The sequence below is a fragment of the Chanodichthys erythropterus genome, chromosome 14, assembly GCF_024489055.1.
Source record: "Chanodichthys erythropterus isolate Z2021 chromosome 14, ASM2448905v1, whole genome shotgun sequence".
Taxonomy (NCBI): domain Eukaryota; kingdom Metazoa; phylum Chordata; class Actinopteri; order Cypriniformes; family Xenocyprididae; genus Chanodichthys; species Chanodichthys erythropterus.
Window position 1 is genome coordinate 3,659,043 of NC_090234.1, and position 24,837 is coordinate 3,683,879.

The 24,837-nt window shown below is 37.5% G+C and overlaps 1 protein-coding gene across 1 annotated transcript; it reads right to left on the reverse strand.

Moving 5' to 3' along the window:
• Positions 1–4,076: 4,076 nt before the first annotated feature.
• Positions 4,077–13,042, reverse strand: crfb4 (cytokine receptor family member b4). The gene is made up of 7 exons (XM_067408918.1): positions 12,809–13,042; positions 10,517–10,634; positions 10,036–10,205; positions 8,075–8,229; positions 6,386–6,530; positions 5,347–5,501; positions 4,077–5,271 (listed from the first exon to the last, which is right to left on the reverse strand). Exons 1-7 carry the CDS (start codon positions 12,870–12,872, stop codon positions 5,041–5,043), a joined length of 1,038 nt encoding a protein of 345 aa, XP_067265019.1. The 5' UTR covers positions 12,873–13,042; the 3' UTR covers positions 4,077–5,040.
• Positions 13,043–24,837: the final 11,795 nt, after the last annotated feature.

A 24,837-nucleotide genomic window follows, 5' to 3' on the forward strand; every position in this document is an offset into this window, starting at 1 on the left:
GGGAGACCTTTTAGAGGAATGAGTCTACAAGCCTTAGAGAAACGGTCAATAATTACTAGGATTGTGGTAAATCCATCAGACGGGGGTAGGTCGGTAACAAAGTCTACTGATAGGTGTGACCAAGGTCTCTGAGGTATGGGTAAGGGTTGTAGTAAGCCAGATGGTAGTTCTTTTGGGGTTTTCGACTGTGCACATACAGAACATGACTTGACATAGGTTGCTACATCTTTAATCATAGACGGCCACCAGAATGAATTTTGTGTGAGATGTAGTGTGCGTGAGATACCTGGATGCCCAGAACAGAGTGACGTATGGACCCACTGCATGACTCGTAGTCGTAGCCTGGAAGGAACATATTGCTTGTTAGCAGGACAGCCCTGGGGTGCGGGTTCGTTGCGTTGTTCCCTTTGAATTTCCTCCATCAAGTCCCATGTGACTGGTGCTATGATGATAGACGGTGGTAGGATGGATTCAGGTTGATGGTCCGCCAGTGGATGGTCATGTCTCCTGGAAAGAGCATCTGCCTTGCTATTTTTACTACCAGGACGGTAGGTTACGGTGAATTGAAATCTGGTAAAAAACAAGGACCAGCGAGCCTGGCGAGGATTTAATCTTTTAGCACTCTTGATGTACTCAAGGTTTTTGTGATCAGTGATTACCTGGAAGGGGTGAGTGGAGCCCTCCAACCAGTGTCTCCATTCTTCAATGGCTTCCTTCATAGCCAGTAGCTCCTTGTTTCCAACATCGTAGTTACGCTCAGCGTCCGTGAGTTTTCTAGAAAAGTAAGCACAGGGAAAAAGCTTGCCTGGTTGCCCGTGGCGTTGTGAGAGCACTGCACCTATTCCGCAGTCAGAGGCATCTACTTCCACTATGAATGGTAAGTTGGGATCTGGGTGTTTCAGGATTGGTGCAGTGGTAAAGCTGTTCTTGAGGTTAGAGAATGCCTGTGTAGCATGATCAGTCCATTTCAACTTTGACGGTTTACCTTTTAGTAGGGAAGTCAGAGGTGCTGCTTTAATGCTGTAGTTACGTATGAAACGGTAGGAATTTGCAAATCCTAGGAATCGCTGAAGCTCCTTGACCGAAGTAGGTTGGGGCCATTCGGTGACTGCCGTGATCTTAGATTTATCCATTTCCACCCCTTGATGGCTGACGTTGTAGCCTAGGAAAGATGTTCGTTGGACATGGAATTCACATTTTTCTGCCTTGACATACAGTTGGTTCTCTAATAGCCTGGTAAGTACAGTTCGGACATGACCCTTGTGTTCCTCTTCAGACTTGGAATAGATCAAGATATCATCGATGTAGGCCACTACATATTTGTTCAAGACATCTCTGAAAATTTCATTAATGAAAGACTAAAATACAGCAGGTGCATTGGCCAGCCCATACGGCATAACCTGGTACTCATAGTGCCCCCTAGTGGTCAGGAATGCAGTCTTCCATTCATCACCTTCCTTGATTCTAATGAGGTTATATGCACTTCTCAAATCTAACTTGGTGTAAATTCTCGCTTCTCTGAGTTGTTCAAGTGCTGCAGGGACTAGTGGTAATGGATAACGAAACTTGACTGTGACATTGTTCAAACCTCGATAATCGATGCATGGGCGCAGTCCTCCATCCTTCTTTTCCACGAAGAAGAATCCTGCCGCGGCTGGGGAAGTGGACGGACGGATGAAACCAGAGCTGAGAGCTTCCTCGACGTAAGCCTCCATAGCTTGACTCTCTGGACGTGACAGTGGATAGACTTTACTTTTGGGTGGCATGGCGTTCGGTAGGAGATCAATGGCGCAATCCCAAGGACGATGTGGTGGCAGTTGTGTGGCTTTGGTTTTACTGAACACTTCTTGAAGGTCTTGATAACAGGATGGTATGGTTACAGGCTCACTCTCTGGACTTTCAATGCTGGTGGTAAGACAAGGCTTGGAGATGACATTATCAAGACACTTGGAAAAACAGAATTGTGACCACTGTATGATCTCACCAATCTGCCAAGAGATGACTGGGTCGTGAGTAGCTAGCCAGGGGTATCCGAGGATGATTTCATGGCATGGGGAGTCAATGACATAGAAGGTAATGGTTTCTTGGTGAAATAGACCTACTTGCATCTTCATGGGCTGAGTTAGTTGAGTGATGCCGCTTCCAATGGGTTTGTTATTTACAGCGTTCACCTTGATAGGAGGATCACATTGTTGTACAGGAATGTTGAATGTTGTAATGAGGTCTTGATGAATGATGTTCAATGCTGAGCCAGAATCAATCAGCGCTGTGAATTCAAATGAGTCATTTTCAGTAGTTATCTTGACAATGGTAGTGACGTTCTTAGCATTGGTAACAGGAATGTGATCAACACTCACCCGGCTGTTGTCATTGAAGTCTCTCCGGGCCTTGAGTGGACAACCTGCATTGCGGTGGCCTGCTTCACCACAGTAAAAACACAAATTCTGAAGGAATCTTCTCGACCTTTCTTCAGATGACAGATGTGTAACTCCTAGCTGCATGGGCTCAGAACCAGTATGATCATTGGCGGGGCTTGATTCGGAGATATTGGTAACTTGAGGGACATACATGGCTCCAGTTGACTTGTTTCGGGGGCGATGAGTACGCATGAGATTATCGATCTTGATGGCTAATTTGACATAATCAGAAAAGGAATGATCCTCACCCTTACAAGCAAGCTCTGCCTGTAACTCCATATTCAAACTGCGACGAAACATGGCCTTGAGTGACACGTCGTTCCAACCACTCTGAGCAGCAATCGTTCTAAACTCAATAGCGTGTTCAGCGGCCGATTTGCAGCCTTGAGTCAGTTGCATCAAACGAGTGGAAACATCCTTACCCCCTGCTGGGTATTCAAACACATCTCTGAGTTGTTTTACGAAATAAGGATAGGATGTTTGGAACAAACGGTCAGTTTCCCAAACAGCTGCGGCCCACTCGATCGCTTTGCCCGTTAACAACGACATGAGGAAAGCGCACCTTCTCATCAGAGTCAAAGCAGCTCCCTTGATTCATGAAATATATCTCAACTTGGCGAATGAAACCCTTACATTGCTCAGCAGAACCGTTGAATTTGTCTGGAAGTGTAAAGTTTACCTTCGTGGCCGTAGGTGGTGGTAACGATCGTAGATACTGAGTGAGGTAGTCATTAGCTGCTTGTGCTTTAGCCAGTTGATCACAGAACTCCTTGAGAACGTCGCTTTGATAAGCAAACGCGGCCTGTAGATTCGTAACATCTGCTGGATTCTTCGGAGGCGAAGTATTATGTAAGGACGCTGAGGCGGCGTTAGAATCCATGTGCAGTGTTTTAATAAAATCCACAGCAAACAAATCCAGAACAACAAGCAGTAAATCAGAAACGTTAAACAGGCAGGGGTACATACTCAGGTAGGCAGTCCAATCCAGGCAACAGAACAGAGGGCAATCCAAAAGACAGAGAACGGGAAGAACAGGCAATGATCATACACAAGAAGGCCGACAATGGCAATGGGAATGGGAATAACGCTCAGTAAGGCAGACAGGCTGGCAATACTTCGCGAGGTAACAATGGTGGATGCCATGCTTAAATGTCCAACAAACAGGAAGTGACAGGTGAAGCAGAGGGAGCGGCACACAGTCAGTATTCGGGCGAGGGCTCCCTCTGCTGGCGTGGCGTTACAGTAATAGGAAAAGTTCACTTCAAGAATGAAAAAAGAAACAGAAAGAAAAGACAATTTATATTATTATATCTCTTTATATGAAGCGGGACTCTTGAGCTCTTGAACTGTCTGTTCGAATCTTGAATTTGCTCCTTAAAGGAACACACATTTGTGTTTGTAATTTTATGTTGTAGGTCTTGATTCTTAGTTTCTTTCAATTTTGTAGTTTCATATCATGATTGTTTCTCTGGATTGTCTCCCCAGGCATTCCTTGTTCACTTAGTAACCCTTTGTGCACAAGTTTGCCCATGTTTTGTTGCCTTTTGAATTCTGTTCTTGTTTTTTTTATTAAATAAGCTGCACTTTTGCTCTGCATAGAAAATATAGATTTAAAAAAAAAAAAAACAACCTTTAAAAAAGAATAACACCATTATCAGTCTTGAAAGGTCTAACTTTAATGAACATTCAAAATGATATGAGGTACAAAAGTAATAATAATAATAATAATCATCATCATATATTTGCCACAGGCAGCCTTGATTGACATGGCATATATTAACAAAATAATAAAACATAAATAAAACATTCTTCACACAAACTTCATTTCCATTTTGTATTCAAGAAGCCATTATGGAGGTTTTACCTGGACATCAGTTCTCAACAGCTCTAACGAGTGATGCACCTTTTTATCCCCGAAAATAAAGGTAAAGTTTTAATTTAGCCGAAAACGGAAACCAAAAATAAACTTTATTTAATAAAAACAGTTGTAAATGAACTTTTAAAATGCAATGCAAGCAATTTGTTTCTATTCCAGTTTGTTGTTAAAATATGATCATTTAAATGGTGTATGTAACACAACTTAAAGTACAGATGTAATGAATATGTGATATAGTGCTTATATGTATCACAATTCTATCGAGTTTATAGACACTGAATGGCTTTTCTGAGGTAAATGTGACATTGTTCTCCAGCTGCTTTATTGACGTCTTTCTGCGGTTGAAACACTGATTGATCGATTACATGAGATATGAATCATTTCAGTAAATTGTTCTGTATCTTTCAACATTCCTTCTGATGTTCATTCATGTTTATTTGCTGCTGTAAATAGCAGTAAACAAATTTATTGTTTGAATTTGAAAGCTGAGGCTTTGTTTCATGTCAGAAGAAACAAAGAACAAAACTTATTGCGATTTAAGGCAGACACTACAAATAGCATTGTTAAAGTTGTGTTCACGCATCAACTGAAAACAAACAAAAGATTGATTCCTGGGATTTAAGATCAGTTCATCAAAATGCAGATCGATTTAAAAAAAGAGAAATCAATTTTGGCAGCTTCCACACAGATGCAGCTTATCCACATTGCATCACTAGTTCTAACAGTTAAAATGTTTATGGTATGGTATTATAGCAAAGTCAGTTCAGCAAGCAAATGCTTCTCTTCTGATGTGGAGCTGGCCATTTTCTCACTGTCTGCTTCAGTACAACACGTATCCTTATCTTCCTGAATCTGCTGACTGTCCTGAGAGCTGTCAGGCTCCTTTTGAAATATCTTCAGCTCATTAAAGTGCTCCTTCAGCTGAGTGCTCTCCTGCATGGCCGAAAGTATGGGGGACTGGGACTGCTGGGACAAAAACTTTAGGAGAACAGAAAGAATGTCAGTAACACAAAACAGGGCATTATCAGTTGCCTCTTCTTACCCTAGCATTACCTGTTTTAGGTTCTCTGGCAGTTTAGGATCAGGGAAAATAATTCTGCATACTTTGTAGCTGTACCACACAGCCAGAAAGGCCAGGACAACAGCAGCTAACACCACCAGAAAACTGACCACGAGCACAACTGCTATGAGCCCAGGCTCTGCCTCATCTGCGCAAACACAGAAACGAACATTACAGGATGTTGAGATTGACCGTGTTTACATGTGCACCAATACTGTGATCATTTCCAATAATCAGAGTAAGGACTTAATTCCTTGGCAGGAGCTCCCGTTTACACATCATTTTCATTACTCTGATTATTTGCTAAGAATTGTGGTTATTTTTAACGCCATTATTTACATACCCAATGCACAGCATAAATGAACTCAGGTGAAGGTGAAACTGGCCAATGTTTTACAGATTTCTATGGACGTTTTGAAGTTTTTCGCTTACGTGCCTAAAATGCCTTCATTTCAATGTTTTCGACCATCATATATATCCCGGACGAGCCCCCACTTGTTACAAGCCCCCTTAAAAAGTCTAGGGGTTTAAGAAGGAAGGTAACAAAAAGTCGCAGGGAAAGAGTGAGAAAATTCCCGTCTCTAGGTCCAACATTATATCCAACATTATATTCATGTCGCACAACGCTGTCAACATAAACTTCAGCTCCCCAAAAATGAGATGTCTTCTTCACATCTGTTACAAATCTGTGCATGAAAACGTCACCCGGGTTTGTCACAAACATGCGCACTTTGATCAGAGTGGAATAGATGTGTCCACATGCCTGTTTATTGAAGTTAAAATCAGCATACGCCACATATTTTAATGATTATGGTTACTACGATTATGAGGTTAATTGTATCAGTTTGATCAAAGTATTGTGAAGTTAATCACAATATTTCCTAAATCTCATCATGAGGTTGCATGTAAAAGTAGTCATTGAGAGAACATCACAATAACCCAGTAAAAGTAAATCGGTAAATGTGTACATCACAAACAGAAATAGTAGCACAACTGTAGAACTTAAACTGGTTTATATAGGTGAAAGCTTACTGCTGGATGTGTTGGTTACACACGTCATGTTGCTGAACTGGCTTGTTTTATTTTTCATATACAAAACTGCCACTTTGACGCAGTAGTCCACCAAAGGCTCCAGATTTGTTAATATAACTCTGTTCTGGTCTCTTATTAGTTCTTCCTGTTGAGAATAAATAACAAAGACACATTAAGCATGAAATGCCCTGACTGATATAAATGAAATAGATGTCTTATTCTATTAAATTTGCTATTGAAGGTGGAAATGTGTGTTCAGTTTGGGAGAAATTGTATTAGGTTAAAGGGTAAGTTCACCCAAAAATGAAAATAATGTCATTATTTACTCACCCTCATGTCGTTCTACACCCGCAAGTCCTTCATTCATCTTCAGAACACAAATTAAGATATTGTTGATGAAATCCGATGGCTCCGCAAGGCCTCTACAGACAGCAATGCCACTGAACTTCTCAAGATCCAGAAAGGTACTCAGTAATCATTGATTCGGAGCGCCAAAGTCACGTTATTTCAGCAGTTTGGCATTTTGACATGCGATCCGAATCACTGATTCGAATCAAAAGATTCGAAGCAGTGTTTTGAAATCGCCCATCACTAGATATTGTTGAAAAGTCATTATTTAGTTTTTTTTTGGTGCACAAAAAGTTCTTGTCACTTTACAATATTAAGACTGAACCACTGTAGTCACATGAACTGTTTCTGTATTTTGAGAAGTTCAATGGCATTGCTGTCTAGGCCTCACTGAGCCATTGGATTTCATCAAAAATACCTTAATTTGTGTTCAGAAGATGAACGAAGGTCTTATGGGTGTGAAACAGCATGAGGGTGAGTAATAAATGACATTTTCTAATGATCAGGTTGGGCCTCTCAGTATTTCCAATCCACAGACATTACTGTAATTTAGGGCAGGGGTGCTCAAACGTTTGGGGCCAGGGACCAAAACGTTTCCATATTCACATGTATTAGATTGCTAAACAATTATTTATTTTGTAAACCAGGCTTTGTATTTCACTCCTGTCCCAATATCCACATAAAACAGCATCCCTTAGATGCTCAAAAATGTGTTTGGAATAACAGTGTGACGGTAGGAGAGTGCTCAGGCTGACCGGCACAGTCTGTACAACAGACCTTTTAAATCGCTTTTTTCTCTGTTTGGTTGATTTTTAATCTGATGAAGAATATTCTGTGATGAACCAATATGTTGTTTGTACGCTGAAAATAACGAAACGTCTTATTATAAAAGAAAACAAACAGAATCTGGTTTCACAGACTAAGCCAGGATTAGTGTTAATAGGCTACATATTTCATGTTAAATGCATTCAATAAGGCACTTTGGGATACAAGTCATAGCACTTTACAATGAAAAAAAAGGGAAATATATGGTATAGCACATTATTTTGCATACCACACTTTGGGAACTTTCAACTCTGGCAAGTAACGCATTTCAACTCACTAAACAATTTGGTGCAGTGTTATTATAGTTTAAAACCAAAATAAACATGTTGCTTGAAATAAAAGAAACGTTACCTGAAATAAAATAAAACATAAAAAAATCCAAAACTCTCTAGTATTAGTTTTCTATTAAATTACATTAACAATGACTTGGAAAAAACATATGTAGAATTTGAATTGAACTAGTGAATGGTGTATTGCAGGGGCAACAAAAACTTCAGAGGCCACTGCATTCATTACCTTTTTTGCCTCTCCTTTTTTCCAATAAATGATGAGGTAAGAGACATATATATAGACATCCCTCAAGTTTCTTTTTTTCATAGGAGGATCAGTGATGTCAACTTCTGTTTGTCCTTTTCTGCTTGTCAGTTCTACACGAGGAGCACTAATCTCAGCTGCAGACACAGGGAAATGTTTTGTTATACACATATGATAATAAAACATAGTAAATAAAACAGCACCCCCTTGTTACAGTGAGACAGAAAATACTTTTTATGATTATTAAAAATTCAATGTTTGATATAGTGCATTCAGAAAAAAAAATCACCTCTCCCCATTTTTCACATTTTGTTTGGTTGCAGTCTTATGCTATAATGCTGTAAATAAAGTGAAATGTCACATTTACACTAGTATTCAGACCCATAACTCAATATTTATCTAAAGCACCTTCAGTAGCAGTTACAGTTGACGAATGTTTTCAGCCACCACATTTATCAATGTATGATCATTCGTATGATAGGATTGGCTGCATAAGAATGTTGAATAACGCAAGCATCAAAGGTTTCTATTTACAATGTGCTTTCGCAGCGTTGATCACTGTAGCCAATCACAGACGTGTTTGTTGAGCATGTGAACACAATGGCCATCCAGTTCATCAGAATCCACTCAGATCGTCAGAGTTTGTTCAGTGTGAGTATGCAGGCTTGTGAATCATTTCATTATAACAACAAAGTACAAACACAAGGTAACTAAGAGATTGCAGTACAGACAGGTGCATTGATTATAACGGGAGATTTCAGTCTGTCAGTGTGGCTCAAAAATGTGAATTTTCACTGAAAGTTTATGATTGCAGATTTTTTCTTTCATTTTCTAACATTGGCAAAATCATCACACATTTTCTTTTGCTCTATCATTAGGGATTATGAAGTGTAGAATGATGTGAATAAAAACTTAAAGGGTTAGTTCACCCAAAAATGAAAATTCTGTCATTTATTACTCGCCCTCATGCTGTTCCACACCCGTAAGACCTTCATTGATCTTCAGAACACAAATTAAGATATTTTTGATGAAATCTGATGGCTCTGTGAGGCCTGCATAGGGAGTAATGACATTTCCTCTGTCAAGATCCATTAATGTACTAAAAACATATTTAAATCTGTTCATGTGAGTACAGTGGTTCAATATCAATATTATAAAGCCACCAGAATATTTTTGGAGCGCCAAAAAAAACTAAATAATGACTTCTTTAGTGATGGCCGATTTCAAAACACTGCTTCATGAAGCTTCGGAGCACAAATGAATCAGTCTATCAAATAATGATTCAGATCGCGTGTGAAACTGCCAACGGCTGAAATCATGTGACTTTGGCGCTCCAAACAGCTGATTCGATCCACAGATTCACTGTGTTTTCCGATGCTTCCTGAAGCAGTGTTTTGAAATCGGCCATCGCTAAATAAGTCGTTATTGTTTTTTTTTGGCGCACCAAAAATATTCTGGTGGCTTTATAATATTAATATTGAACCACTGTACTCACATGAACTGATTTAAATATGTTTTTAGTACATTAATGGATCTTGAGAGAGGAAATGTCATTGCTGGCTATGCAGGCCTTACTGAGCCATCGGATTTCATCAAAAATATCTTAATTTGTGTTCCGAAGATGAACGAAGGTCTTACGAGTGTGAAACGACATGCGGGTGAGTAATACATGACAGAATATTCATTTTAGGGTGAACTAACCCTTTAATACATTTTGGCATAAGGCTGCAACAAAACAAAATGTGAAAAACCCAGCAGGTTCTGAACACTTCTTTGAATACACTGTACATGTGACACTAGAGGGATATCAGGCTGTAAGTCCACTAGAAAATTCTGATCGTGTTCTAGAGTCGCCCAGCCAAGCTTCTCTGGGATGACTAACAAATTCCCCTATTGCCAGTAAAGTCAACATAAGCATAAATAACAGAAGTTAAGTGACTCACTTATTTCATCTACTGTGAAGTTTTTAGTCTCCACCCAATCAGATGTCTCTCCATGTAGTTCTGTCCGAACACGAAGTTGGTAAACTCCAAAAGTGGTAATATCATTAATGAAATCACAGCTTAGTGATGAGCTGCGGACACATCCTGGCTCATAAAGATTTCTCCAGTTTCTACACACATACAGGGAGAAAACGAAACAAATAACATTACAAAACTTCCTTTCATCCACCTAGAAAAGTTGTTTCATTCCACACAGCTTCATATTTCTGCTTCTAAACCCATCATTATGAGTGCGTTAGTACGCACAAGTTTGGCCTTTGTGTTTTTATTTTATTATTTGTTATCCTTTTTTTCAGAGACAAAAGCAGGCCACCAATGTATTTACACAGGAATATTCTATTAAAGCCATTAAATTATATTTTAAAACCGTCACACATTTTTAAGCAGTAAAACAAGTATGAGTGTATCATAATTAACTTACCTAATTTCAGCGGTGTAGTTAAATAGTGTATCAGTGGTGTTTTGTGGTGGATCCCATTCCAGAACTAATCCCATGTCCAGTGATGTCACTCTCACATCCTCAGGGATCGGGACGCTCTCTAACAACAAACAGACATACACACATTAACCCTGGTGTGACCTTATGGAAAAAAAATTTCTTTTTTTGATCATTTTGCCTGTGTTAATGCCAACTGCATACATTTTGGCACAAGTGTGCATTAAATAATAATAAATCTATTTTACACTAGAAACACAGAACAGTTCCTTTCAGGACCTTAAGGACAAAAATGTCCCCCTTAAAACTACAATTTTTAATCCCATGGCCAGATAATTATAAAAAGAAGCATTCTTTGTTAATAGGCTTTAATTTTGTTGGTAAGGCTTCAAAATTAAAATTTTTACTATTTTTTACCAGATGGTGCCATTTTCTCAGGTTTGGCCCATTAAGCAAATACTCGCTTTATTCTTGTTTATAGAGCATGTTATACAGCCAATTGGATAAATTATGCAGCTATAATTGTGTGGGTGTGTAGGTATGGATGTCAGAGTGTGGTTTATATGAGCGTAAAAAAAAAAAAGAAATTGTGTGTGTGCATGTGTGTGTGTGTAATATTGGAGAGAGAAAAACTACTGCAAATCACAAATCCAACCACTGTGTGTACCAGTGGAGTTTTGCTGGCATCTAATGGGGAAAGTTTGGTACTGCACCCAAACAAAATCTTACTGAAAGCTCATTTTTTGAGACATCAACCTAAAATTTGGAGCACAACGTTTAGATTTATGGTTTTGTTTTTCTAGCAGTTTTAGAGTTCAACATGTTCCATAAAATATATATTTTATATAAAATAATGTTCATAAATCATTTTCATAAACTTAAATCTTTAAACTTAAGTCTGTGCTATGTGTAACTCTATTTATTTGACGCACAAGGGTTAAAGGGTTAGTTCACCCAAAAATGAAAATTCTGTCATTTATTACTCACTGTCATGCCATTCCACACCCGTAAGACCTTCATTGATCTTCAGAACACAAATAATTATTAAAATTTATTATAAAGAGACGAAAATATTTTTGGTACGCCAAAAAAACGAAATAAAGACTTATATAGTGATGGGCGATTTCAAAACACTGCTTCATGAAGCTTCGGAGCGTTATGAATCAGTGTATCGAACCATGATTTGGATTGCATGTCAAACTGCTGAAATCACATGACTTTGGCGCTCCAAACTGCTGATTCGATACACTGATTCATAACGCTCTGATGCTTCATGAAGCAGTGTTTTGAATTCGCCCATCACTATATAAGTCATTATTTTGTTTTTTTTGGCACACCAAAAATATTCTCGTGGCTTTATAATATTAATATTGAACCACTGTACTCACATGAACAGATTTAAATATGTTTTTAATACATTAATGGATCTTGAGAGAGGAAATGTCATTGCTGGTTATGCAGGCCTCACTGAGCCATCGGATTTCATCAAAAATATCTTAATTTGTGTTCTGAAGATGAACGAAGGTCTTACGGGTGTGGAACGACATGAGGGCGAGTAATAAATGACATTATTTTCATTTTTGGGTGAACTAACCCTTTAAAACAAATGGCTACCACAAAGGTGTACTAAAATACAACATTGGAAAATACACACTGCCACCACATTCATATTCACAATTCATAATCATTTTTTTTTTTTTTTATGTATTATTACTCTTTTCCACATACTGTATGAAAGTCATGAAAACTCCGAAATAAAACAAAAAAAAACATATATATATATATATATATATATATATATATATATATATATATATATATATACACATATATGTGTGTGTGTGTGTGTGTTATCACTGTAGGGAAATTCATACATGGGCACAATTATATATTCGTATATTTTCAACAACATAATACAACACAGTCATATTAGCTGGGTCAATGATCTTCAACTTTAATGCTTTTCTATTACTCTGAATTTGCGTTCAGAAATACAAAATGAGGTTAATATAAGGTTTATAATGAGTTTAGAGGACTCCAGTCTATAAAGTGTGATCGTCTGTTGTTCTGAATCATTAACATTAACAGGAAGTTCAGCGCATTTACTGTCAGACCGACAGGTTTTCCCCTAAACTACTGTTTGACGATACGACTGAAGTTAGACAAAAGTTATATAATATCAAAGCAGTGTCAAAGAATAACATGAACTAATACTATTAGTATTTATTACACGTTTCATTCGTGTGAAGTGTCTAACACATTGTGAATGAAGCTCACCTGAGCTGACGCAGACGATAAAACACAACAAGAGCTGAGACACAGCGGAGAAAACTCTCATCATTCCTCTTCAGCGGAGCACAGTCGCTTTATAAAGTCCAGTTTGTGATGAAGTGTGTCTCTGAGAGCCGTGGCGTTTGTTTCCTTGTGCCTCTGTGTGTTTGAGAGAGAGAGAGGAAGTGGAGTGAGTCAGTTTAAGGAAAGCGAAAGAAATATGAACTGGCATAATAGCGAATGTTTACAAGAAACCCCGTGAGAGGAGGAGGAGGAGTTACTGTAACTGAACACACTTCTGTCATGATGAACGTGTTTATGTGATGATAAACAAAATACTGTGTGCTGTATATGAAGCCACTGTATGTTATTATTCATTCATATATTTTATAATGGTTTCCACTTTCTTGTTATATTGTTTGTGAGCTCACTATAGCCTACTCTTCTTGGACGCTCATAATTTCATTTAATTATTTATTTAGCATTTGTCAAAGTTGTGTTATTAGTACGTTATTAGTATTATTAATATTAATTTCGTTTTCAGGGATGCCATGATAAAACTGACTTCAGAGACAGCAGTTTTTGTGAATCGCACGTTTCATTTGTTGAAGGCCTTGTAGTAGCCTACATTATTATTATGAATTTAACATAAATGAATAAAGTATTAATTTGTATAGTAAATGAATAATAGTATTAAATGCCTATAATCTTTGTCTATATATATATAGGGGTATTATAAAAATTTTATATTTTATAATATATATATTTAAAAAAATATATTGCTTAATATATATATATATATATATATATATATATATATATATATATATATATATATATATATATATCTGTAAAGCAGCTCTTAAGAACCCCTAGTGTCATTATACAGCTCAAGTCAATCCATTATTGATTCAGTTCAGTTCCATAACTGTGTAAACGTTATCAGTTGTGCATACATGTATAGTGTATTTGTGCATATGCATGTACGTGTAAATGTAACAGCTGAAAACTCATCTCTTTCGCGAGCACTTAACCTCATCTTAAAAAAATTCTTATTCCTTTTCTTTCACTTCCTCTAATCCCTCTCTGTTGTAGTTTATGATACTCTGAGCATTGCCTAAACTTGTATTGTGTCTATCTTCCTCGTCATGACGACTCGCTTGTTGTATTCCTCACTTGTAAGTCGCTTTGGATAAAAGCGTCTGCCAAATGAATAATTGTAAATGTGTGACAAACTCCTGTACTCCTGTCGCGGCAAATTCAATGTTTCTTCATTTCTGGTCTTGAAGAAAAACTCACAGAGCAGAAGTATTTAACTTTATTGTCAAGCAACAAAGTGAGATGCCAGCTCCACATCTCAATTTCTCTTAGCTGGGGCACATTTTTATACATTTTTCTTATCTCTTAAAACACACCAAAGTAGTATCATTGGCTGGTAATATCCACCCTTACATTTTCGCACACTCTCACTTACAGGGGCTCTCCTCCCTTTCTTCCAGTCAACATTCCCCAGAGGCAAGAAGCCTTCATATGACACCATTAATAATGATCTTATTCATTTCACAGCCACCTGTTGTCTGGTGGAAAATTACCAGCAAAATATGCTCAGTGGCCAAGCTAACTTCTCAGACACATCTGACCCTTACAGTTACATAGGTCAAGAGGCCTCAAAACACTTCTAGCTTTTATAGTAAGCAAACTAATTCTACAATTGTTTTCTATAGGATGGATAAAATACTCCATCATTCACTCCACAGCACACCGAACAAGCAAAAGACAAGACAAAAGACAACTCTATCTGTGTGTAGTTAAAATAGTTTAAATTAATTGATTGCTTTTGAAAGATGTGTGATGTTTTGCATGCTGTGTACTTGTTTTACGTTTCTTTTCATGTGTAGAGTTTTGATGAAGCCATAGTTTCAAAAACTGTATGTAGCGCCCCCTACCTGTTTTTTATGTTAAATAAGTAGGGCAGCGTACCAGATTCATTAACTATGTGCCTACAGATGATAAAGTTAGGCCCCTCTGGTGTCACACATATATAATTTTCTAAAGGAGAAGTAATTCATAATGAAATCTATAGTAACTTATGAATAACTTGTATATGAATAAACTTTTTGAATGAATAAAACTCTGGAGGGATAACAAAAGATACAGAATTTAATTAGAACAGAAATAGAAAATCAAAGATAGAATTTGAGTGATGTGATGTATTCACACAATCACAAGACTTTAAATCTGACCTATTCAGGAGTACAGGAATGGTCTCTGTAACAAACACTCAGAATTAAAAGAAAAACAAACAATCAAGTGAATTCACTTGGAATGAAATGTACAAAATTATTCACTCTGGATGTCAGAAATCACTTTGAATACTCACAGTTGATAAGCGCGCTGAATAAACACAATGTAAAAGGAGATTAAACTTTGTGGGTCCACATACACATACACAAAACACACACACACACACCCCGTTGCAGGCCTGAGACGTTGCTGGAGTACGTGGTGGCCTTAGAAACAGTAAACTGGCCTCTTCGCTCTCCTGAGCGGAAAAAACAAACTCACAACGGTACCTGAATTCCGTTGGGGGGAATTACCAGTGACTCCGCTGCACGGTAGAAATAGACGGTCAATCTTCCTACTGTGCGCGGCTGAGCGCTCTCTGACAGTCCGGATGCGTTCAATAGCGTTCATTTACATCATGCACACATTGATTGTTAATCTTGTGCCTATGCTAAAAACAGCTGTCAATGTTTTTGTATTGTCACATTGAGTTACGAATTACACTACATGACTCTCGAAAATGATCAAATCTTCACACTAAAAAGGTTTACGATAGAAAAATAGTTAATGTTAAGCTATGTGAAGGTTACACTTCAGCAAAACACAGCAAAATTTAAAAATTGCAGCTTCATTAACTTTTTTGCAGCATATGCTCAAGATCCTAATAATTGAACATATTACACTATGTAGCGCTGACAAATAATTTTAAATCATTATTTACAGTCCCACTGCAGTACCTCCATGACCCACTGGGGGTTCGGAGCACAGGTTGAAAACTGGCAACACAATGGAAGAGCACTTAATACTGCGACAATTAGAGGAATTAAACAACACTGTTGAGTTTGTTCATTTTTTAACATTTGACTCATGTATACCATAAAATAGCATATATTTCTTATTGTATTATCTGAAGACAATCCTCCTTAGTAAAAAGACAGGGAGACCACCCAAAGATTTGTTTGTAGTCTGTTTCTGTCACTCACTGTCAAATGGACTTGACTTCCATATTTAATCTGTTTGGAGCCTTGAGACCTTCAGGGATGACGTGTTTTTGTAGGCCAACCCGGAAGTTAGTGGCGCACGGGTTCCCTCGATCGAAAGCCTATGCATTTTTCCCATAGACTTTTGGAAAAATCGCAGAAATTAAGCTCTGTGTTTAATAAATGGTTATGACACTTACACGTTTTGTTTATCAAGATAATCTTTACAAGTTAACACAACATTTATAGATTTTGAAGCCTAAATAAAGTGGTCAGATATAAAAAGCTAACAGTAAGTTATAAATGGACTACAGCACGCCATGGTCGCGGATCAACGTCGTCACCACCAAGCTTCCTCAAACTTTATTTAAAAAACGATGATTATGATCTGCGCTGTGTATGAATACTTATCCACTTTTTCATGAGAAATGCTGTCCAAATGTCCCGTTTTTAATGATGACGTCTAAAGTCCCCGCCAAAGGAAGTAGTCCGTTTTAGCAACTTGTTAGCAACCGCCAATTTTAAGACACAGTAAAAGTTTAAAAACTCACAAGCGGGTTATAACTGGTGTGTTTTATGTCATAGATCAAAACGTGAAAGTATTTAGAGGCTTTGTTAACCACAGACCTTATTTCAGGCGATTTAGCAAAAACCCATTCAAAAAACCCATAGACTTTACAGTGTCAGAACTGGAAGTCCAAAAAAAGGTACTCGCTTCCGGATTTTGCCTACAAATACACGTCATCCATGAGGTACTCAATTACAGTATTTTGGGCTCAATCAGTAGGCCTATTCATAGCTTCCATAAATGTTATCATCAGATTTGTCCGTCATCCGTGTTCACATTGATATAGTCCGCTTCAGAGTGATCAGAATCTTCATTTTTGTTATCTTGGGATCCACCTGCATACGTATTAGATGGATGCATAGAGATGAAGAGATAATTATTAAAGGAACTGTTAACAAAGACATCTATACGTTTTTATGAAATGCTACGTTACCGTTTTTAAAGGAGCAATTCAATTGAGTTTCCTCATTCCTTCGTTTCTGTCTTCTCTTGACCAGGAGGATGATGATGAGGACAGACAATAAGAGCGGCACAGCGGACACCGCAGCATCAATGACAGGAAGCAGGGAGGCTGAGACAGACACATGGGTTTGAGTTAAACTTTCATTACCAGCAGTCCAGCATGTTTGAGACTCTTACACATCAATACCTGTGATGGTGATGACCAGCAGTTCAGAGGCAGATGAACGGAAGGAGCGTGAGGACAAAATGACTTCATAAACACAGTTGTAGTTTCCCTCATGGGAATAATTTGCCTCAGGAAAGAAGAAGGAGGCAGAGAGATTGACAGCTGACTGACTCCTGCTGATATTTGCTTCTCCGAACAGGTGGAAGAATCCTCCAGGATACTGAGATACAGTGGAACAGATGATGGTGAAACTGTGGCCCCAGGGGATCATTGGCCCCTGAGGTCCCACATCAAACTGTCCATCAGGAGCGATGCGGGGAATACTGGGCTGCTGCAAGGGCACTAGAAAACAAACAGCATTAAAGGGAAATTTCTGTCATTAATTACTCACCCTCATGTCGTTCCACACCCGTAAGACCTTCGTTCATCTTTGGAACAAATTAATTTCTGTTCTGAAGATGAACGAGGGTCTTGCGGTTTGGGACAACATGATGACAATTTTAATTTTTAGGTGAACTAACCCTTTAAACAGCTTTAAACAAATAAAAATGTCAAGAACTGCATCTTCTCAGGATCAAAATGTAATTTAAATCAGCAACACAAACACAAAAATAAGACAAAAGATTTACCTAAACAAACAACACCAGCATCTTCACCATGACCACAGTTGTGAGTTCCTAGTCCTCCGTGTGAACATTGTATGAGGTTTTCTACCTCCCAAGCATCTGACATCATCCAGCCAGATCGTTCCACTGCCTTGACCAAAGACGGCACTATGAGGTGCACTGACGGCTGATCCACATCCCAGCTGTCTGCAGACCACAGCAGCATCATTTATGTCCCAGTCATCATCACACACCGTTCCCCATCATGAAGGATCTCCACTCTTCCACTGCAGCATGAATCAGATCCACCGACCAGTCTTAACCAGTCTGGAAAGATACAAAAATGTAAGTCAAATGTGATTAAAGGTGCCATAGAATTGAATATTGAATTTATCTTGGCATAGTTGAATAACAAGAGTTCAGTACATGGAAATGACATACAGTGAGTCTCAAACTCCATTGTTTCCTCCTTCTTATATAAATCTCATTTGTTTAAAAGACCTCAGAAGAACAGGTGAATCTCAACATAACACAGACTGTTACGTAACAGTCTGGATCATTAATATGTACGCCCCAATATTTGCATATGCCAGCCCATGATCAAAGCATTACACAAGGGCAGGACGTCTGGATCTGTGCACAGCTGAATCATCAGACTAGGTAAGCAAGCAAGAACAATAGTGAAAAATGGCAGATGGAGCAATAATAACTGACATGATCCATGATATCATGATATTTTTAGTGATATTTGTAAATTGTCTTTCTAAATGTTTCGTTAGCATGTTGATAATGTACTGTTAAATGTGGTTAAAGTTACCATCGTTTCTTACTGTATTCACGGAGACAAGAGTCGTCGTTATTTTCATTTTTAAACACTTGCAGTCTGTATAATTCATAAACACAACTTCATTCTTTATAAATCTCTCCAACAGTGTAGCATTAGCCGTTAGCCACTGAGCACTATCAAACTCATTCAGAATCAAATGTAAACATCCAAATAAATACTATACTCACAGGAATCGATGTATGCATGACGAACACTTAGTAAAGATCCATTTTGAGGGTTATATTAGCTGTGTGAACTTTGTTTATGCAATGTATTATAGAGTTGCGAGCTTGGAGGCGGGGAGCGTGAGGATTTAAAGGGGAAGCGCACTGAATTGGCGCATATTTAATGATGCCCCAAAATAGGCAGTTAAAAAAATGAATTAAAAAAAAATCTATGGGGTATTTTGAGCTGAAACTTCACAGACACATTCAAGGGACACCTTAGACTTATATTACATCTTGTGAAAAAGCATTCTAGGGCACCTTTAAAAACTATGTAAGGATTTGTATATTAAATGTGTTTGACATGTAGCCAAGCACCAAATGTGCAGAGCCTCTTTGCTTTCTCTTGTTTTTTATTTTTATTCTTTTTTATATAATTATTATTTGGGTTCAAACACTGTAGGTTTATGTTGTTTTAATCATGTTGGTACTCTTTTCATCACAAGCAAAACAGCAAATATACAATGCCATCTTGGATCTGGGGAAACATATACTTTTACCCTTTGAGCAGACGACACCTGCATCTTCATGGTGACCGCAGTTATGTACTCCAATAGTACTGCGTGAGCACTGTGTGAGGGACAGTTCACTTCCTGAACATCCCACGTTATCCAGCCAGATCTGACCACTTCCCTGTCCAAAACCGGCGCTGGAGTTTGCGCTAACAGCTCTTCCACATCCCAGCTGTCTGCACACCACAGCTGCATCATTTATGTCCCAGTCATCATCACACACGGTTCCCCATGTGCCATTATAAAAGATCTCCACTCTCCCAGAGCAGTCATTAAATCCATTCACCAGCATGATACTAAAAATACAATAACTATATTATGAATCGACTCACATATCACAACATTCTGAACTTTTAAATGAGCAAAAACCACCAGTCACGTAACTATAATAATATCTGAGTTTTAACAGTCTGTTACTTACCAGTTACAGAAGTCAGAGCACTGGCTGTAGAGATGAAAAACTTATTTAAAAACAGACATTTAAAAACATTGTAGACTTACAGCTAGACTTTATGATTCTGAATAATTCAGGTTAATTAGGGCACTTTTTCCCAGTCATCTCAATGGCAAAATGTGTCCCAAATAACCTGAATTCACTGTTATATAATAATAAATAATAATTTAAATAAAAAACTTTGTTGCATATTTACTGAAAAATATGTTAGAATGTTGTCTATGTAAATATACAGTAATAATATTTCTCTCTGAGCCCCATTATATCATTTTAGTACATACAGAACAGTTTATTTTCATGGGCAGTGATGGTGAATTAAAAAAACCCACAAAAACATGCTTTACTCAAATGTGTAAGAAAAATACTCCCACCATCTTACACAGTTAATAAACTTGAACTAAACTAATGTTCCATCATGAAATTGCAACCTCTAAACTCCATCTGTAATTAAAAATGGGAAATGCAAAGACTGAAAACTGAATTTACCCAGAATCAAAGCGAGAAGAGAAGGTCTTGGCATCCTTGTGTTGTTTCAGATTGCACTGAATGTAGGCTATATCTCTGTTTCTTTCATACAAAATCAAAACTGCAGTCACTTCCCCTTTTGACCATTAAAATGAGCCCCCCAAAAAAGAGACAATAAAATGTAACATCCTTTTTTTGAAAACCCATCCTATTCCGAAAATGTCTTTTCATCATTTGCCTTTAAGAAAAGAATAGCAATCCAAACCGATATTCACAATGACAAGCTGGGCAGTATTTACTGTAGATGTTTTACCTAGATTAATCACTATTTTAAACTAAGCTGGTAACCAGAATAATCTTATTTTAAAGGATGGCAAAGCATTCCTATGAATTTGAGAGGTTATACTTCCTGGCTCAAGAGATTTCAAGATCTGATATTATGAGCTTCATCAATCTCTGTCAAGACAAACTAAGCAAATTACACCACACATTGTTTTATTGTGTTTGAGTGTTTGAATAAAACAGTGATTTTTTTTAAACTAATAATATTTTTGTGGGCACAACTGAGTATAGTCTTATTTTACTGAACTGTGGAATAACATCCATTAAATAGTCTGTATAAAAAGTGTATGAAAACTTCCAAAATTGACACTTGAGATAAAACTAATCTTACACCATTTCATCTCTGAAGAAAAACTTTTCACTTTAGACCAGCTGAATGACAAACGAGAAAAACATTCATAATTTAAGAACATCTGAGAACCCCATGAAACAAAATGCCAGTTAAGTGTGGTGTCTTTTTTTTTTTTTTGTTTGCCTTTTCTGATTGGAAATAAGGATTGGTCATCAGTTAAGGTGATAGTCACTGGAAATTGTTCCTTCTCCTTAGAGAAATGTGTAGTATAATTTTAACACCAGTTCTTACCAACGGATTAGTTGTATTTTGAGAATTGTTTAAGACTCTGTATCCCAACAAATCACTAATAACAAAGCATCATTTTATTACTGGCAAATGATGATAAAATTTGGCCCACTGTCTAAATTTTGGTGCATGAGATTTGAGGGAAAGCACTAAAGAGAAAAGCACAAGCTGTATGTAATTTCATAAATATAAGTAGGACATTAGCCTACAAGAGTCAGGTTCAGACTAGGTTTCATTGGAAATTGGGCAGTCCATTAATAGAAACAATTACTGTCCCAAATGTTTTTCCCGTTTTTGTTTGTTGAAAGTAAGAAAGACTTTGGCTATGAACTTGACACATGTGGCACTGTGTTGGTCAGACTTTTCAAACTGGTTGTGTACTTGTTTTAAACTGTGACTTAAGAGAAGAGCGTCTCTTTGGTGAAGTTTTACACATAGTTCCACAATGTGAAAAAGAAATTGTTGTAGTTTTTCTTAGAGTTTCATCACAAGTGTATTTTCACCCACACTTGTAAGCTTATGCAGTCCGAAGAACAAATAAATACAAAGTGATTAATTTGAGCAATGCTGCTGATGTAAAACCACTTCATATGATTTCTTACAAAGAATCCAAGATATAAAATTGTTTAGAAATGTCTATGAAATTCAAATTATGTGAATATTGATAAGATCTTTGTATGTGTCCTTTTTATTTTTGTTACAATAGTCCATAATTTTTGTAATACTGCAATTACATTTGATAGAAGAAAACTTTACATTGTATTTTCTAACTTTATGAACAGACAGAGCAGTCCACAAAGCAATCGGCAGCACATGCTACTATTGTGAACAGTTCAGCATGTGTTAATTACTGCAGTTAATGCATAGGCACTGACGTTAGCCAATCATAACAAACTGAACTGACTGACTGTTTGAGTCAGATGAGAAACAGGGTGGAAAAGGTCATAAATTACTTTTAGTAATATAATAATTGCACCTAAGGGAACATAATAAAACAAAACAAAAAAGGAGGAAGCAATACCTGCCAGAGGATTCTGAGAAAGAACTGGTCAATCTTATCACGCTCCGCCAAAAGAGATGTCCAGAGTATTGCATTTAATTATGCCAAGGCCAATAACATCAAAGGCTTTTCTGAAGTAAAACGCACTGCTGGGTATTACTGGTATCTACATTTTTTGAAACGGAATCCAGACCTCAGCATCAGGAAACCAGAGGCTCTTTCAGCAGCGAGAGCAGCAGGGCTGAACCCTAGTGTGGTAGGAAAGTGGTTTCAACAGTATGAAGACCTGCTGGAGGAACTGCCAATCAGAGATGCTCCATCACATCTTTGGAGTTGGGATGAATCTGGCCTGCAAGACCAGTTTTGCTCTACCCGTGTGTTTGGGAGGAGGGTCAGCCCTGTGTAGAGGTAACTGCTGGGGAAAAAGGAGAAACAACAACAGTTCTTGCAGCGTTCGATGCAACGGGAACATTTAGTCGCACAATGGTCATTTTTAAAGGCGAGCAACTATGGTGTGAGTGGCTTTATGGCTGAATTCGCCATAAAGAATTCACTATTCGCCAGAAAATGTTGCAGTTAGGGTCTCTGACAACGGCTGGAAAAACCGTGACCTGTTTCTGGAGTGGGGTCAGATGTTTCCAGAGCTGATGCCAAAAGATGACCTAAGGACCCATGTTCTCCTTTTGGATGGCCACAGTAAAAATCAGAAAGGGAATAGAGCACAAAGCAATACCCCTGCGCAGCCTGCCAGAGAGAGTATGGTGATGTGAAGGACCCAAAGGCCACAGAGGACTGGGTGTGCTGTTGTCAGTGCAATTCAAGCTACCATGAGAGCTGTGGAGAGGATAATGGCATCTGTGATGAAGGTGTTTATATCCGCAAACACTGCCTTTGAATGGAATGCAGCAAAAGATCTAACTGGCCTGACTAGGTGCGATGTTAAGACATAATGTTAAAGCGTTTTATTTTTTGTCAAAGATCTTCTAATCTTTAACAAAATGTTTGACAAATACAAAAAACACCAATGCACAGAAACGCTCACCTATACAGCACGATCAGTTCATTTTTAATTGCATTTTCTAACTAAATATTTGTTAAACTATCTGTTTAATAAAATACATTAATGATGTTGTTATGGAACACTAAAGACAATACTGTCAATTTACTGTTTAAATAAAATGATTTCAGCTGAAATTACCCATGTTGTTCTCTTTTTATATTGGCCCATTTTACCTGAATGTTGTGCCGTGGCTCTGTGAAGGTACCTGCTGATACTCTAACTCTCATAATTTTGAAATAATATATATATATATATATATATATATTTATATATATATATATATATATATATATATATATATATTTATTTATATATATATATATATATATATATATATATATATATATTTATATATATATATATATTTTTTTTTTTTTTCAAATTTAAAATATATATTTAAGAGACCCATGTGAATTCATAAAATCTATCACTAGATCTCACGTATAGTTTATTTGATTTTGAAAATTATCCTGGGCATCAAGTAGGGTGGTCGGAGAAGAGACATGAGTGTCTGCATGAACGAGCTTATCCCTCAGACTAGAACTCCTAGAAGAAACAAAGAGTGGTGGATCATTAAACACATTCAATAACTGAGGATCACTTTGAATGATATGCATTTAAAAACACATTGATTGCTTTTAATTGCAATCAAGTTACTTCCTTCACGTTCGTGTAAACTGTGCACCTTCTCAAGTGCACTGTCAAGCCACTTATTGGGATATCCACGTGATTTAAAATCTCTATATAGATTATGTGCTTTAACATCAAAATCTTTTTATTTGCAATACCCACATTATCAATAGATAAAATAGTTTATGTAAATAAACTGTTAATATTTTGAATTGTACTCATCTAGCAACTGTGTTTACCATAAAATATCTATTAAGGCATATTAAGGCACACAAAAAAATTCTCAAAGCAGAAAGGACAAAAAATGATGCTCAACTTTTTTAATCAACTGTTCAAAGAGGTCAAGGAACCTATTGGTAGTAGATTTCATTCATTCGTGAGTGGCATGAAAACGTTCCTCCTCTTTTTCAGTCTCCTTCTCAAGACAGTCTAACACTCTTAGGTGACGGTGGACCCGAAGAATTAAATGTTTTTCCTCCTGCATGTAGCTTGTGCCAGACCATGCAGAGGACATCGTGTCCTCCTCCCTTTCCTCCACAGATGTGGTGATTATCTGAGTGACAGTCTCCTGGTGATAGTGGCCGCTGCTGTTATGAGAAATGAAGATGTAGAAGGCGGCAGGGAACATCGTCATCTGTGTTTACCTGGATTAAATGTTTTAGTTTCATCATCATGAAAAGGTCAAAGCCAACAGGGGCTCAATATCATAAAAATAAATAAGAGGATGATAAAAGAAAGTGAAATATACAGGTGTTACTAATTGGTTAATTGTTCTGTTTTACTAGCCTACAACTCGCTCCATCATCACGAGCAAAACATGACACTGCATATTATAACAAGACAGATTTACCACGTCATGCTCATATTAGCAGCGGAAT

Bases quoted from the DNA above. Each gene is read 5' to 3' on its own strand.
- crfb4 (XM_067408918.1), bottom strand. From the start codon at position 12,872: ATGATGAGAGTTTTCTCCGCTGTGTCTCAGCTCTTGTTGTGTTTTATC. The intron at 10,635-12,808 runs GTGAGCTTCATT...GTTTGTTGTTAG, and splicing joins TATCGTCTGCGTCAGCTCAG to AGAGCGTCCCGATCCCTGAG. The intron at 5,272-5,346 runs GTAATGCTAGGG...GTTCTCCTAAAG, and splicing joins TGCCAGAGAACCTAAAACAG to TTTTTGTCCCAGCAGTCCCA.